Source organism: Sinohyriopsis cumingii, chromosome 5 (genome assembly GCF_028554795.1).
Source record: "Sinohyriopsis cumingii isolate HCF-2022 chromosome 5, ASM2855479v2, whole genome shotgun sequence".
Classification (NCBI taxonomy): domain Eukaryota; kingdom Metazoa; phylum Mollusca; class Bivalvia; order Unionida; family Unionidae; genus Sinohyriopsis; species Sinohyriopsis cumingii.
In genome coordinates this window covers 55,073,349-55,087,086 of record NC_142965.1, presented here as the reverse complement: position 1 = coordinate 55,087,086, position 13,738 = coordinate 55,073,349, and the positions used below count along the sequence as shown (strand labels likewise).

General features: G+C 34.5%; 1 protein-coding gene across 3 annotated transcripts in view; it reads left to right on the top strand.

The window, feature by feature from the left end:
* LOC149799209 (ubiquitin carboxyl-terminal hydrolase 9X-like) overlaps positions 1-13,738 on the top strand; it is a 197,299-nt gene that overhangs the window by 147,483 nt on the left and 36,078 nt on the right. For all 3 annotated transcript variants that reach the window (XM_089958476.1, XM_089958475.1, XM_089958477.1), the window contains exons 48-50: positions 7,421-7,562; positions 7,990-8,083; positions 13,358-13,509. In XM_089958476.1, the coding sequence (XP_089814602.1) occupies positions 7,421-7,562; positions 7,990-8,083; positions 13,358-13,509 (388 nt within the window). The remainder of the gene's footprint in view (positions 1-7,420; positions 7,563-7,989; positions 8,084-13,357; positions 13,510-13,738) is intronic.

Here is a 13,738-nt window from a genome sequence, read left to right as displayed (position 1 = left end):
TTGAAGACGCTAGTGCATTCATGGTCATTACTTTTGTAAAGAATATTCTGGTGAACTTCTGTACGTTTTCTGCAATGATCTTGTATATTTTGGAGTAGGAGGAGATGCAGACCTGCCAACTCTTACAATTTTGTCATAAGTCTTATGAAAATTACCCTTAAAATACAGACTTAGGGCATACTAGTAAAAACTACTGAAAAATGATCGTTGCTGAAAAAGCCAGATAATTGGTTCATCCATGTTTTATTTGGATCCTGGTTTCATCTTAGAATTAGTGCAATTAGTCAGGGAACCAGACTGACTTAACAGCAGCACCCCAAGATGCTTTAAACTGCACCAATATGTTTATGCAAAGGATCTGCCTGATCAAACTGTTGATTATAGAATTTTTAAAAATGGCGCCCAGAAAGTGATGCATGTTTAAGACAAGAGGGAAAATAGGCTTCTAGAAAAGTGTTAATAATCAACAGAGAAGAATAAAAAGGAGTATTCAGATTCTTATTGGGCATTACATGCCAATTTGAGTATGTCTTGTAGCGGGAGCTAAGATTGCCATTGTCATGTGAAATGGAAAAGAATTTTCAAGAATTATGTCAAGCTGAAAGATAGCAACAAGCAGTTGAGCAGCGTAGGGTTTGGAAATAGAGTTTGTGCAACTGTACTAGTGGTGAATAAAATCTACATGTACTTTACAAAACTTTTCAGTTGAACATAATGTTTGTCGTTGATGCGTCAAACTTTTAATTATGTTTTCCAGCTTTACAATTGCAATTATTGATATTTTGTTACACCTTACTGAAAACTGGGCAATCTTATGGACAAAAATCAACTACCTTACCGAGACTGACTCGTCAGAGTTAGCAGGTCTGGAGATGAGGATGCTAAGTGTCAGGAAAAGCTGGATTTTGGACCTAAGAATAGTTCAGATTTATTTTTGGCCAGACATCTGGGCTTCCCTTGGGATGGGATTGGGGGCCTAGGTTCTTGTCTTTCAAGTTTGATTAAAAGATTTTCAGTCTGCATTCAAATTATAGAATCCGTGAAAGAAAACCTCAGTGCACTTTAACAGCACATGAATCATTCTCAAGGGTGTACTATGCTGACAAATATGTGCCACTTCTTAAGCTTTTCTCTCTTTTGCTGAAAAGATTCAGCTTGTTTAACATAATTTGCTACTTTGTAACAACCAGTTTGATTGGCTTCCCATAATTCTGATTGAGTGGCCAATTGATAACTATTAAGCAAATTCACATGGTGATATCTTTCTGTCTGGTTGAATGAAATTATGACAATTGCAAAAAGTCATCATTTGCATGTAATATATGATAACTTTTGTAGTGTCATATGTCCTTACACACCCAACATATACAGGTAACTGTAAATACACTTTCAGTGATCAGAATTTGACAGCAGCTGGTTTAAAGATCCAGTTATCACCTGTGCTTTGTGATAAACTAATGCATATTATGATTGAAGGTCCTGTTACACACAAGTTTGACTTAACAGAAATCCCTCCCATGCAGCACTAGATTCATGCTCAGACATGGAATATGGGTTTATATTATCAAAATCTATGACAAATTTGATAGCAAAAGAGACCTAGGCATATTAATGCATATAAATGAAGTGATCTTGTTTCTGATTATTTATCCCTGTTACCACTGTGGAGGCCATGTTTGATCCAATTTTGATCAGACTTGGAATATTTGCTTACATCATTAAGTTCTTGAACAAGATCAGAATGAGCAAAATTCACACATACTAATGAGATGGTCATGTATCTTGTCAGCTGAGCTTGTTAACACTATGCAGACTGCATTTGTGACCAGATTTAAATAAAATCTTGAATACATGCTTTATTAAGATCTCAGACAAGTCAAAAATGAGCAAGATCCTAACATACTGTTTAGGTGATCATGCATCTGATTGGCTGGACTTGTTGCCACTCTGAAAGCCATACTTCTGATCTGGATTTGATCAAACTTGAAATATAGGCTCATATCATAAAGATCTTGGATTGTCTTGATAATAAGCAGAATCCACACACATGAATGAGGTAAAATTGCATTTGATTGGCTAACATGTGATCAGGTCCATTGAGAATCACAGGTTTTGCCTTGTGAAGAGAGTTGTCACCCTTGTGAAACATTAAACAACTCAACCCCTAAATTAAAAAAAAATACCATGTACATGAATTTCAATAGGACAAGTAACAAAAAAGTACACCTTATGAATATTCTGTAATTAGATGCAAAAGAAAATGTATAAAATAAAAATGTACATAAAAAAGAACTAATACTTTGTATATGGTTTGGAATGAATTTCTTGTGTTCAGCTTAAAAACAAGGTGGGTACTATTTATGTGGTATCTCATGCACACAACAACCTCATTGTCTATTGTGAAGCAAAGCAGTATGTACTTGCTTTGTCATATCTGGGTCATAATGACCCATTCGAAGCAAACAGCAGCAGCATGTTTGTCTACTGTCAAGGAGTCCAAGATTGTGGGATGGAGGACTAAGCAGAAAATTGTGAATAAAACCCTAAACTATTGCAGAAACAATGCACAAAAATGAAACAGTGAAGATAAAGAGTATAAACACATTTTAAACATTTGGAAAATATTTCAGTGTGAATACATATTCAGAATTAAAGGAAAATGGAAAATCTCATCTTCAGTATGCAAGAAAAAAGCCAGTACTAAAAACTTATGCCAGATGTCAGCCCTGAAAAGGGAGCAAGATCTTCATGGTCAGTATCAGATGGGGGAATGCAGGGGATTGGCCTTTCAGTCCTTGCAGCAAACAAGAGACCAACCTGTGCAGATTTACTAATCACCTTGTATACAAAATGAATAGACATAAAGAAGAATTGGAGTGCTAAGTAATGCAGGAAAAGGAATATACGTAGTAATTCCAAAGGGAGAGGAACAGCAACTAGCCAAAAGCAGTATAGACATAATGGGAAGAAAAGGCCCCAGTGACAGTCCCACTACCAGTAACAAGGGAAATAACATAAATATATGGATGTCTACCTAACAGGTATTCCATTAGAAACCCGTATTGAAGCTATAGTGGAAAGATTTGAAAAGAAATTTAAACTGAAAACCAATGCATACCAAATGATTGTGTACACAATTATCTGAAGGTCCAGATAGTAGCAATAACATTTCAAAGAAACAGCATCAAAAGATTCAGCCTTTTTTTTTACATCCAGAGATTTCTAACTACATCTTGGTACCATGGATGCATCTACAATAGGAAGTGCAATAAATGCGGATTCAGAGGACAAGACCCAAAATGCAGCAACCCAAGAAAAAAGAAAATAGTGTACCAGCCTCTTTAGAAACCAAAGAGAAAGCACCAAAAAACAGAAACATACCAATAAAGACCAACCGCTGCAGTGGCCTAGTGGTCAGAACGTCTGCCTTGGATGCGGGATGTCGTGGATTCGATCCCTGGCTGAGTCATACCAAAGACTTACAAAAATGGTACTAACAGCTGCCTCGCTTGGTGCTCAGGATTAAGAGGTTAGTGTTAGGACTGGTTGGCCTGGTGTCAGGATAATGTGACTGGGTGGGACATCATGCTACATGTCTGCGGCATGATGCCCCAGTGCTAGACATCACTGTAAACTGTTACACTGCTGACATTGTAGCGATATGACTGAAAAATTGACAAAGCTACGTTAAAAATCCTAATCACACACACACACACAAATCCAATAAAGACCACAAAAGAGAGGCAACTCTACAACTGACTTGGAGAACCCAAGCCAGAGAAATAATAGAAATATCAGTGATGGGTTCAAATCCAATACACTCTGCACCAAAAACAAAAGCAAAAACAATCAAAAATCAAAATCAAAACAAATGAAAAGAAACCGCACAACTGAAGGGAAAAGCTCCAGCCAGAGAACTTCCACAAATACCAGGAAATAGATCCTGCAAAGAAGAAAAAAAAGGGAAGAAAATCTGTCCATCAGAGAATGGAAAAGAACTAACAAATTTGCCAGACAAATCAGGAGAACAACCAAGACAAAATCTGATAAACACAATGCTGCTTGATCATCAAAGTTTTAAAACTAAAGTGATAAGGAATCTAGGACAGAGTGACAACCAGAAACACAAAATCAAGACCAAGAAAAGAGATAACCAGAAACACAAAATTAAGACCAAAACAAAGAGATAACATTACCACAAGAAGACTAGATTTAACAGGGGAAAAAATGTTCCTAAAAGAGAGCAAAATTGCAAAACTACCAAATTATTGAAATAATAACCAAACAATTGAAATGAAATGTGAATTAATAATAAAAACATCCCCAAAATGTAAGAAAAAAAAGAAAATAAATGTATGTCTGAATAATAATATAAAAATTCTTTATATATATATATATATATATATATATATATATATATATATATATATATATATATATATATATATATATATATATATATATAACCTGCAGGAGAGAGAGGACAAGGGAACATAAACAGAGACAGATGCAATATAACCAGCTTTGAACCTGATAATATAGTTTGGAAAGTTCATCAGTATAGATCCATCTCAAGACAAACAAGAAACGAAACAACAAACATGTACAAAATGAATGTGATAGTGAAAGTGACTAGAGAAAAAAGTAGACACTTTAAAATGGCCTTTTGGACAAATGTCAGTGATGGCTGAAAACATGGCTAGAGAAGAAAGGCAAGGAAATCTGTCAAATAGGAAATACCAGAAGAAAGTGAGGTACAAACCCCAAAATGCCAGTCTCTTAAAAACTTGAATGTATGGGAAATATTAGATATGGAAGAACTTCATTCAAAATTTTTCCAAAAAATTTCAACAAAATGCCTTCTGGAATTCTGAAAGTTTATAAGGGGTCATCTCTTCATTTCTACCAGATCCTTCAATTTTTCTGACAATGGCTCTATAAATTTTCTGAACATAAAACTTATAAAAAAAACACCACTAAAAGTCAAATTAATGAATGTTCTGGCGAGACAGATTTAATTGTGTTCATATATAATAGTATTGGAGGTCATGCTAATTTAGATGTTTACTACTTATCCCATTATGCTTTAGCTCCTAGCAGACATACTTAAAAGCCTAATTCATTACTCAGTAATGAGTAACTTGCATGCAGTTTGCTAATCATGGTCAGTTCAAATCTACAGCAGAGTAAATCTGATAGGCATGTATTATTCAAGTAATTATATAGAGAGTGAATGTATGTAACTATTGTGAAACATCATGTCTTTGAGTAATACCAACAACGCCTTTTCTCAGAGGAGTAAAACCAAGTCATGCAGCTGTGTTTTATTGTTGGTAAATAGGGTGGGATAATGAGTTCAAACAAATCTTTATGTAACCAACCAATCTCTTTTGGCATGAAACTAGAAACATTCATATTTTTTTTAGGACTCATAGACAGTGTGGAATCTAAATGCTCCAAAATTCTCTATCCAGCCTGCAAATTCACTAAATGTATGAATTTGCTTTCACAAGCTTCTTTTTTTTTTGTCAACAGGTGAGGAATATCAGGTCCTAAGATCCTCTTGTTTATTGAAATTTTAATATTAGATAAAGGAGAGCCCATTGCTAGTCTGTTAAAAAGTTTTAAGAAATCTTTTCAGTTTATCTGATGTTAAGTGCTCTTGCATTTAGTAATCATCTAGTAATGTAACTGCATTTCTAATTCAAGAAATTTAAATAATGAATGACATATTCAATACAAATATTGGTACAGATTTATTTTGGTGCTCATTATTCACTTCACAGTGGTGCAGACTTTTTCGTGCTTATATTATCATTTTTACACTAGGCAGTGTCAAATCACTGTTGAAATTATTCAGTTTTGTACAGTGTTATGCCATGTGAATGTATTTACTCTTAGCAAATTAAAAGAATTTATGCGTTGCTATGCTTTCTTTTCAAGTTAAATGTCAGTTGTCAGCTCAATCACAGCAGTTTCTCACATAGATGTACATTTCTATTCATTAGGCTAGGATGTGTTTCATTGATTCATTATTTCACTGATGTTTTTTTATACATATGAATCTTGTATTGGTAAACATGTCTTCAAGGCAGTTGCTGTAAAAAGCAACTATTGGCAGTCTGTATTGGTAAACATGTCTTCAAGGCAGTTGCTGTAAGAAGCAACTGTTGGGAGTCTCTACTAACATGCAAATTTTGTTATTTAATAACAGTTTCAATTATAACTCCATTACTCCCTAATTTTAGCATACCCTGAAACCACCTGATGCATAAGCATGTGTGAATAACATTCTTTCTCCTACAGAAAGGACAACATATCAGCTTGTATTTAATGAACATTTAATTGCAATCAAAATTGGTAAATGACTGTGACATGCCTTCTATCATTCAAGCATGAAAAAACAAAAAAATTCAATTGAGAGTCAAAGCAGTGCATGCAAACGCTTCCATGCTTACTCATTGGCATTGCTTGATTTATTTGACAACTGTTGAAAACTTAATGCTTCTCAGGTATAGTAACACACACTTATTAACAGATTAATTATAAACATGAAAGGAGCCAGTATCAAATTAAATCTGTTTGTTGGGTCAGCCTGATTTGTTATGATCACACACTGTTGCTTTTGGCCAATATATGGATTGTTCCAAATTTGCTGAGATGCAGTTAGAAATAAACTTTCAAGTTCTAATGAAACAAAAGGTTTTGTCTTTTTTATATATTATTTTCATTTTTTTGTCAATCCAGATTTGTTGTTTTGGGACTGTGCAAATGCTGTTGTTCTTATTAGCACAGATGATACAGGGTTGGTTGTACACTCATTGCCATGCACTAATAACAAAATGGCATTTAAAATCACCATCTTGAGTAATTAACCAATCCCACAATATTGTTTGATTTGTTTATGGAAATTTTTTAGTGCAATTATTGCTTGGAAGCTCATTTTTTGGTTGGTTGCAATGTTGACACTTGTTCTGACCTCGAAAAGGTAGCAGCTCCAATGTCACTGTTTATGAATTTGTGAGTCATGTATTTCAGTATGATCTGTGCTAAAAGCCTCATCAGTTACTGACTTTTAATTTAATTTTTCAGCTCTAAAATCCATAAATATTAAAAGTCCATTAGATGAATATATTTGTTGGACAATGGAGATTTTTTTTCCCCATATATCAACACAAGTTGCTTCCTTCCCATCCTGGTTTCCCCCACACTGTTAACCAGATTTGAACCTCACACCTTGACCTAAGGCACAGTCACTGTTTATGAATACCATCTCTCAGGAGCTATCAAGTGAGAGGTGTAATTTTCTGTAATTAGAGGACCAGAAGTTTATCATTTAGTCAGTTTGGCTTAGAATCACCATTTTCATATTGAACAGATATAGACATTTTCTGAAGCTTACCTTTTCATTTTTCTATAGGGGACCAGCAAATGAGTGGTATGAGGCACTGAATTTTCATCTCCGCCTTAACAAGAATGTCCGTAGCTGGTTTACGCACAATGTCCTGTTTCCATATCCTAATAGGTTCTCTGAATATTTACTGGAATGTCCCAGTTCGGAGGTAAAGTCTCAGGTCTTAACTTTCTTTGCTATTTTTTCTGCTGGTAGAGAGAACTTCAGGTTTCCTGGATAATTTAAATACACTGCAGTCTTCTGAAAACTCATAACTGTTCATTTATTACAAATTAAATTTGAATATGTGGAGTCATTGAAGACATTAACAGGAGAGAATAAAGCTAAAAATGTACATTTACAATGCATATTTGTACTGATTATTAAATATTCTTGATAGTCAACGAGCTGTGCATACATTGTACATGTCATTGGTAAATTAATTGATTGATCGATGATGTCTTTAAAAAGCATGCTGATCTTTATAGTTTAGAAAGTTGTAAATGTTAACATTGTTAAAAGATAAAAGATGTGTTAAATTAAAATTGTGAAATTATTCTTTTTCCAAAAATATTTTTTACACGGTCTTGTTTCAGGTACGAAGTGCATTTTGCAAAATCATAGTGTGTCTTGCCCATTACTCTTTACAAGATGGACCTGTTGCACCCCCATTGGTACAGGGGTTGTATGGTAAGTTTCAAATTTGTATGGTCTGTCCAACCATCCTAAGGACAGTTAATACGGATAGATAATTTTCATTTGGGGTCATCAGTTTTTTTCCACGATGTGTCATTGCAATGACTGCTGCTAAATTGAAAGACCCCCATCCCAACTACAGTAAAGTTGAATGAACACATACAATTTGTATGCAGATGACTTACTATGAGGTTAATAAATCTTGTAATCGTAGTAGCTCACTGATCATATACTACAATGCTTGATTTCAAGATCAACCACCAAACTGAAGTCTTTGCTAAGTGACTATTTGCATTTGAGCAATTACATGTCATAAATTATCTAAATTATCTATTACCAGCATTTTACCAACTGCACTTGATGAGGTTGTACGGTAGTGGAAGTCTAGCTTTTGGTTAATGTCTATGCTGTTTTAATGCATGCATCATAGTGCCATTGTGATTCAAGTTTGCAACACCCTTTGGCACCACCTCAGAAAGGTTTTTAGATAAAACTTTCATTTCTACTGCTAAAATTACAGCTGTGTTCAGATCTTTGAGTGACATTTAAACCTCAAAGAAAAATAAATTCTTCCTCATGCTAGATTCGCTTTCTACACTGAATACGGTCTCGAAAAAAAAGTATTCTATCCTGTTGGCTGCCCAGTCAGATTGGTATTAAAGGTATTGAAATGTCAGATAAAACAGCCAAAGCTGCCCTGCAATTACTTGTTTCCAAAATGCAAAATTTCATGTACTGCTTTCAATTTTATATAAACCAGCATGTTCTTCATACTAGCCTAAATGTATGGAATGAAAACCTCACAAACAAATCTTCAGAATGTAAATTGACCATTGGAGAGTGGCATCTCTCACACAGAACAAATTGCAGAGATGAATTGGTATTGTGCCAGTCCGTTATCGAACACGTCTGACTTGTACACATGTCTAGTAGGATGAACCATAACCAGAATGCATACCCTACCAGTATCCACTGACAGTGGAACATACGTTCAATGTGTCAACTTGCGACCTATGAGACAGAAGTTTTTTATGTGGAACTCATTGAGAAAAGTTCATGATGATGTTCCATTGGAGAAAATCTTGGGTATAAAAAGTTTTTCCTTTATCTTCTTTTTTTTATGATCCTTTGTTTCAAAATGTTATATTGTTTTGAAAGGCTTTATCTTCTTATGAGGCTATTGTTGATATTTAAATGTTTAGAATTTTTCTTTTAATCATCATCATATAGCTAATATTGTGCTGACATGCCATGCAACTACTTCTACTTCTACCACTTCTTCAGGAATAATGTCTTGGAAGTTTGACCCCTTTAAAATGGGATGGAGTCAGTGTGTTAATCTCAGTCAGATTCTTGTCTGGCTTCATGTGAGTGTCTGGTCATGTAATGCAGTTACCTTTAGACTTTTCTCAATCTTTGTGCAAACAAAACTACAACAGTGTTTCACACTATCTCAAAACTTAAGTAAATCTGCTTTCTGCAATCATTTAAGCCAGATTCTGTTATAAGCTTAGCAAGATGTAATAACATCAATTTTGAAACAGATACTGATGCAGGAAGAATGTTGCACCTGACCTGTTAAACTGCCGTTGCTTACAAAGCATGTCATCTCATCACAGTTACATATTAAGTCACCTCATCTCATCAGCCAATCAGATCACTTTTCCACATTTTGGGAGTTTTGTTCTGGTGTTACGAGAAAAGTTAGGACTTTTGTGTTTTTTAACCAGACCTTTGTTTGGCAGAGATCTCATGGAACCATGTGAAAGGTCTGGTTGAACAAGGCTAGGTATGTGCTCACCTTGTCCATCAGAGGTAAATTTCACTGACACTAAAATTTGTTTATAACACTTGCACCATTGGCATTATTTTAAAAAGTGCATGTTCCATTATGCTTGATACTGTTAACAAACTTTTATCTAGAATCCTTGTCACAGCTATGGAAGGGGCATATAGTATTAGCATTATCATGTGATGTCACATCCATCACAGATTTCATTTCTGCATACTTTTTTTTATAAAGATTTCATGGATTGAAACCAAATTCGATAAAGTGCTTGACATTAAGAAGACATGGGCTGAGGTTGATTTTCACCTTTCTTAACAAAATTTTAACAGTTATTGTCCCTGTTTGACTTAGAATTGTGCCTTTCCATTACAATTGTGGGGTCATCCATTTTGTGTTGATGCATTTTTAGTTCTTCACAGCTGCTCAGTTTCCTGATGTATAAAATGCATCTTGCAGCTTACTTTTGCAGTCCTGTTCTATCTTGTTTCTTAACATCATTCACATGTTTGTATACAACCGGTAACATAATTTGTATATTTTACATATCTTCATTTCTCTGAAATACGAAATTTTTCTTGTGTCTGTATTGATACTTTCAACAAACATTTGGCAGGGGGCAGTCAGATTGTCCATCACCCTTTTGTACATAATATCTTATGAGCCCTTTGAGAATCTGCCTAAAATTTGATATGCTTTTGTATCAATTCTTGACTTTGTGTCCTGTAATAAATGGAGTCTGATAAGCACTTTAAAAGTAATCAAGAGTTTTTGCCTTAAGGCCAAGTGAGCTTGCGGTATGGCCATGTCCATGATGTGTCATCTGTCAACAGTTTCATGTTGTCATTTTAGAGTCCATATTTTTTATCCATTTTGACTTGGACTTTTGAATATGGGCTTTTATCACGAAAACATTGGATGATGAGTTTGAGAGAATCTACACATGAATGACATTTGATGGAATGAGCTTCCTACCACTCAGGAAGCCATATTTCTGATCTTTTTCTTATAAAACGTGCACTATATGCTTATGTCTTCAAGATCTTTAACAAGTTTGATAATGAGAGTGATGCATGTATATTGATAAGATGTTTGTGCATCTGCTTATCTTAGTTTTTTATGAATCTGCAAGTCATGTTTCTGTAAGACTGATTAAACCTGAAACATGGACTTGTATCTTCATGATCTTGGACAGTTTCAGTAATGAGTGAGATCCACACATATTGCTTATATGCTGTTAAACCCTACTACATACTGATCCAGTTTTGATCAGTCTTAGTAAAGAGGCTTAAATCACCAAGCTCTTGGATGGGTACAGATATAAGCAAAGTCCATGCATATTAATCAGGTGATTTTGCATTTGACTGTCTGAGGTTGTCAAAACTTTGGCAGATATATTTCAACAGACTTGATCAATAGGCTTATATTATTAAACAAAAGTATATTGTGTGCAAGATTATATATTATGAGCAAGATCTGTGCATGTTAATGGGTGAGCTTGCATACAATTGGCTTAGATTCTTGCTGTTCAAAAGACTATTTCTGACTTGATTTTAATCAAACTTGGTCAATAGACAAATTTTGTTAGGTGTTTGGATGATTTTTATTATGAAGCGGATCTATACATGTTTATGACTTGATATAGCAACTCATTGGCTTTGGGTTTGTTACCACTCTGATTAAACTTGATAAATGGGCCTTTGTGATTAAAATCTTGGCTGATGATGGTTATGAGTGAAATTCATGCACTTTAATGATGTAACATTTTATCTAATTGACTGCTTGTTAACACTCTAGCAGCTATATTTCTAATCAAATTTTACATAGTTTCTTATGAGCAAGAACTTTGCATATTAATGAGGTACATGAGCCAGTGAAACTCCTCAAAACTGAACCCTCATTATATCAGAATCCCCACAAAAAGGAATTTTGTTTTTGAATACCCAATTTTCTTTCTTTAATTATTGCAGTTTTTCCCCCATATAACCCCAAACGCTTAAATTCCAAAAACCAAAACACAATGCTCATCTGAAAACTTTGATCCATAAAAAGGAGCCATTTTTTAAGACAAATTATTAATAACTAAATGCTTGTAGGTAAGCCATTTAACAAAGTTTTTCTGCTTCGGATGTAATTGTGATTGACGCTGTTCATTTGAATACCTGATCAATAGAACATATTTTGGTTGTGTTTTAATATTGTGCTTTATTAATCAGGCATGTGGCTTGCTTTTGATGCTTTGCTGAAGGAGACAAAAAAGTCAGATTAACTCACTTGGCTCTTGAACTGTGAATACTGTGATTTATACTGAGTATTTAAACATTATGAAGGATCATTCATAATTCAAATGGACATGTCATAAGGCTATGCAAATATATAATTGATCTGATATTTCTTGTTATGAGGACTGTGTTCTGTGTGGAACAACAGTATTTATGGATGTGACAGGACATGATAATGTTGTGCACAAGGATGTTTTGGTTTTGAGGGGATTCAATGTATATGATTGACTAAGGTTCTTACCTTTCTGTGGATCAAATTCTAATCAAATTTTGCTCCACCTTGTAAATAAGCTTATAATTCCATTGTTGAAGGCAGGTACTGTAATAAGTGATGACCTGCAAATATTAATTAGGTATCATGCATCAGTTTTATCAGAGCTTGTTACCTTCATAGATTTAAAGGCCATTTCTAATCAAGCTTCTATTAAAATTTGTATATAGTCAGGATCTCAGATTATGGGCAAGATGCTGTGGGTATTAATTATGCCTTTATCTTGAGAAAGAATTTTTATCTCTTCAGGATATAGTAAAATGGGTAAAATTAATAGGATGTAAAGTTTAGGAGATAGTTGACATAGGCTCTAATTTTGCAATATTACGTAAGCCTGCTTTATAGTGAATAGATCAGCTGATCAATTCATTGTAAATCAGGTGTGTGATGTCACTTTGGCATCTTTTTATTTCAAGTTCTATCTGTTCATCAATCTATTGGTGAAAATCTTACCTGGACAATATCTCCAGAACATGTTGGGATGAAACTTGGTATTCTTTGTATCATGACAAGAGGCTGTGTCCCATACAAGGGTTCAGTTTTGTCAGATTGGTGTTGTTAGTGGTATCTTACCATATTTTGAAAAATGTTTCTTCACTTCTTCTCTTGAAGAGATTTTTAACATTAGGACTTGCTGACAAATCTAGTACTATGGCATGTCTCAGCTATGTTATTTTTTTGTCAGGCCTGCATTTAGTAGCAGTCAGAGAGGGGGTATTTCTTTCTTGACATTGCTAGGGTCAACAGTATGCTTCTGAGTTAAAAGTTTTTGTGTTCATGTTTTTGCAAGTGACATGACAGTTCACACTTGAGGCACAGTTTCCTGATGTATTTTGTTCCAGGTTATTGATATAAGGACATAAAATCTCTAGTATTAATACAAATTCTAAATTTTTGAAAAGTGAAATTAAGATGAATTTTCCTCACAGCTGGCCAGGTAGCAGATCCCAGTGCCACACAAAGTGACCACTTGCTGATGGCAATCCTACAGTTGCTGAAAAAGGAAGTATCAGACCATGGACGTAACCTACAGCAATACTTCCATCTCTTCCTCATGTATGCTAATCTAGGACTTCCAGAGGTATGGAATAATGTCACTTATCAGGCTCACTTTTATCAATCAAAATCACCTTTTATATATGGTCTGAACATGATAGAATGCCAGTCAAGATAGTACTTGAACATTCATCACAGTATTTTAGTGTCATTAAGGTTTAGCAGATTTGGATTGTAGAGTAAAAGCACAAAAAAAGGAAGTAAATTAACAGAGTTTGCAAAACTTAAAACTTTTTGTGGAAACTGCTTTTACA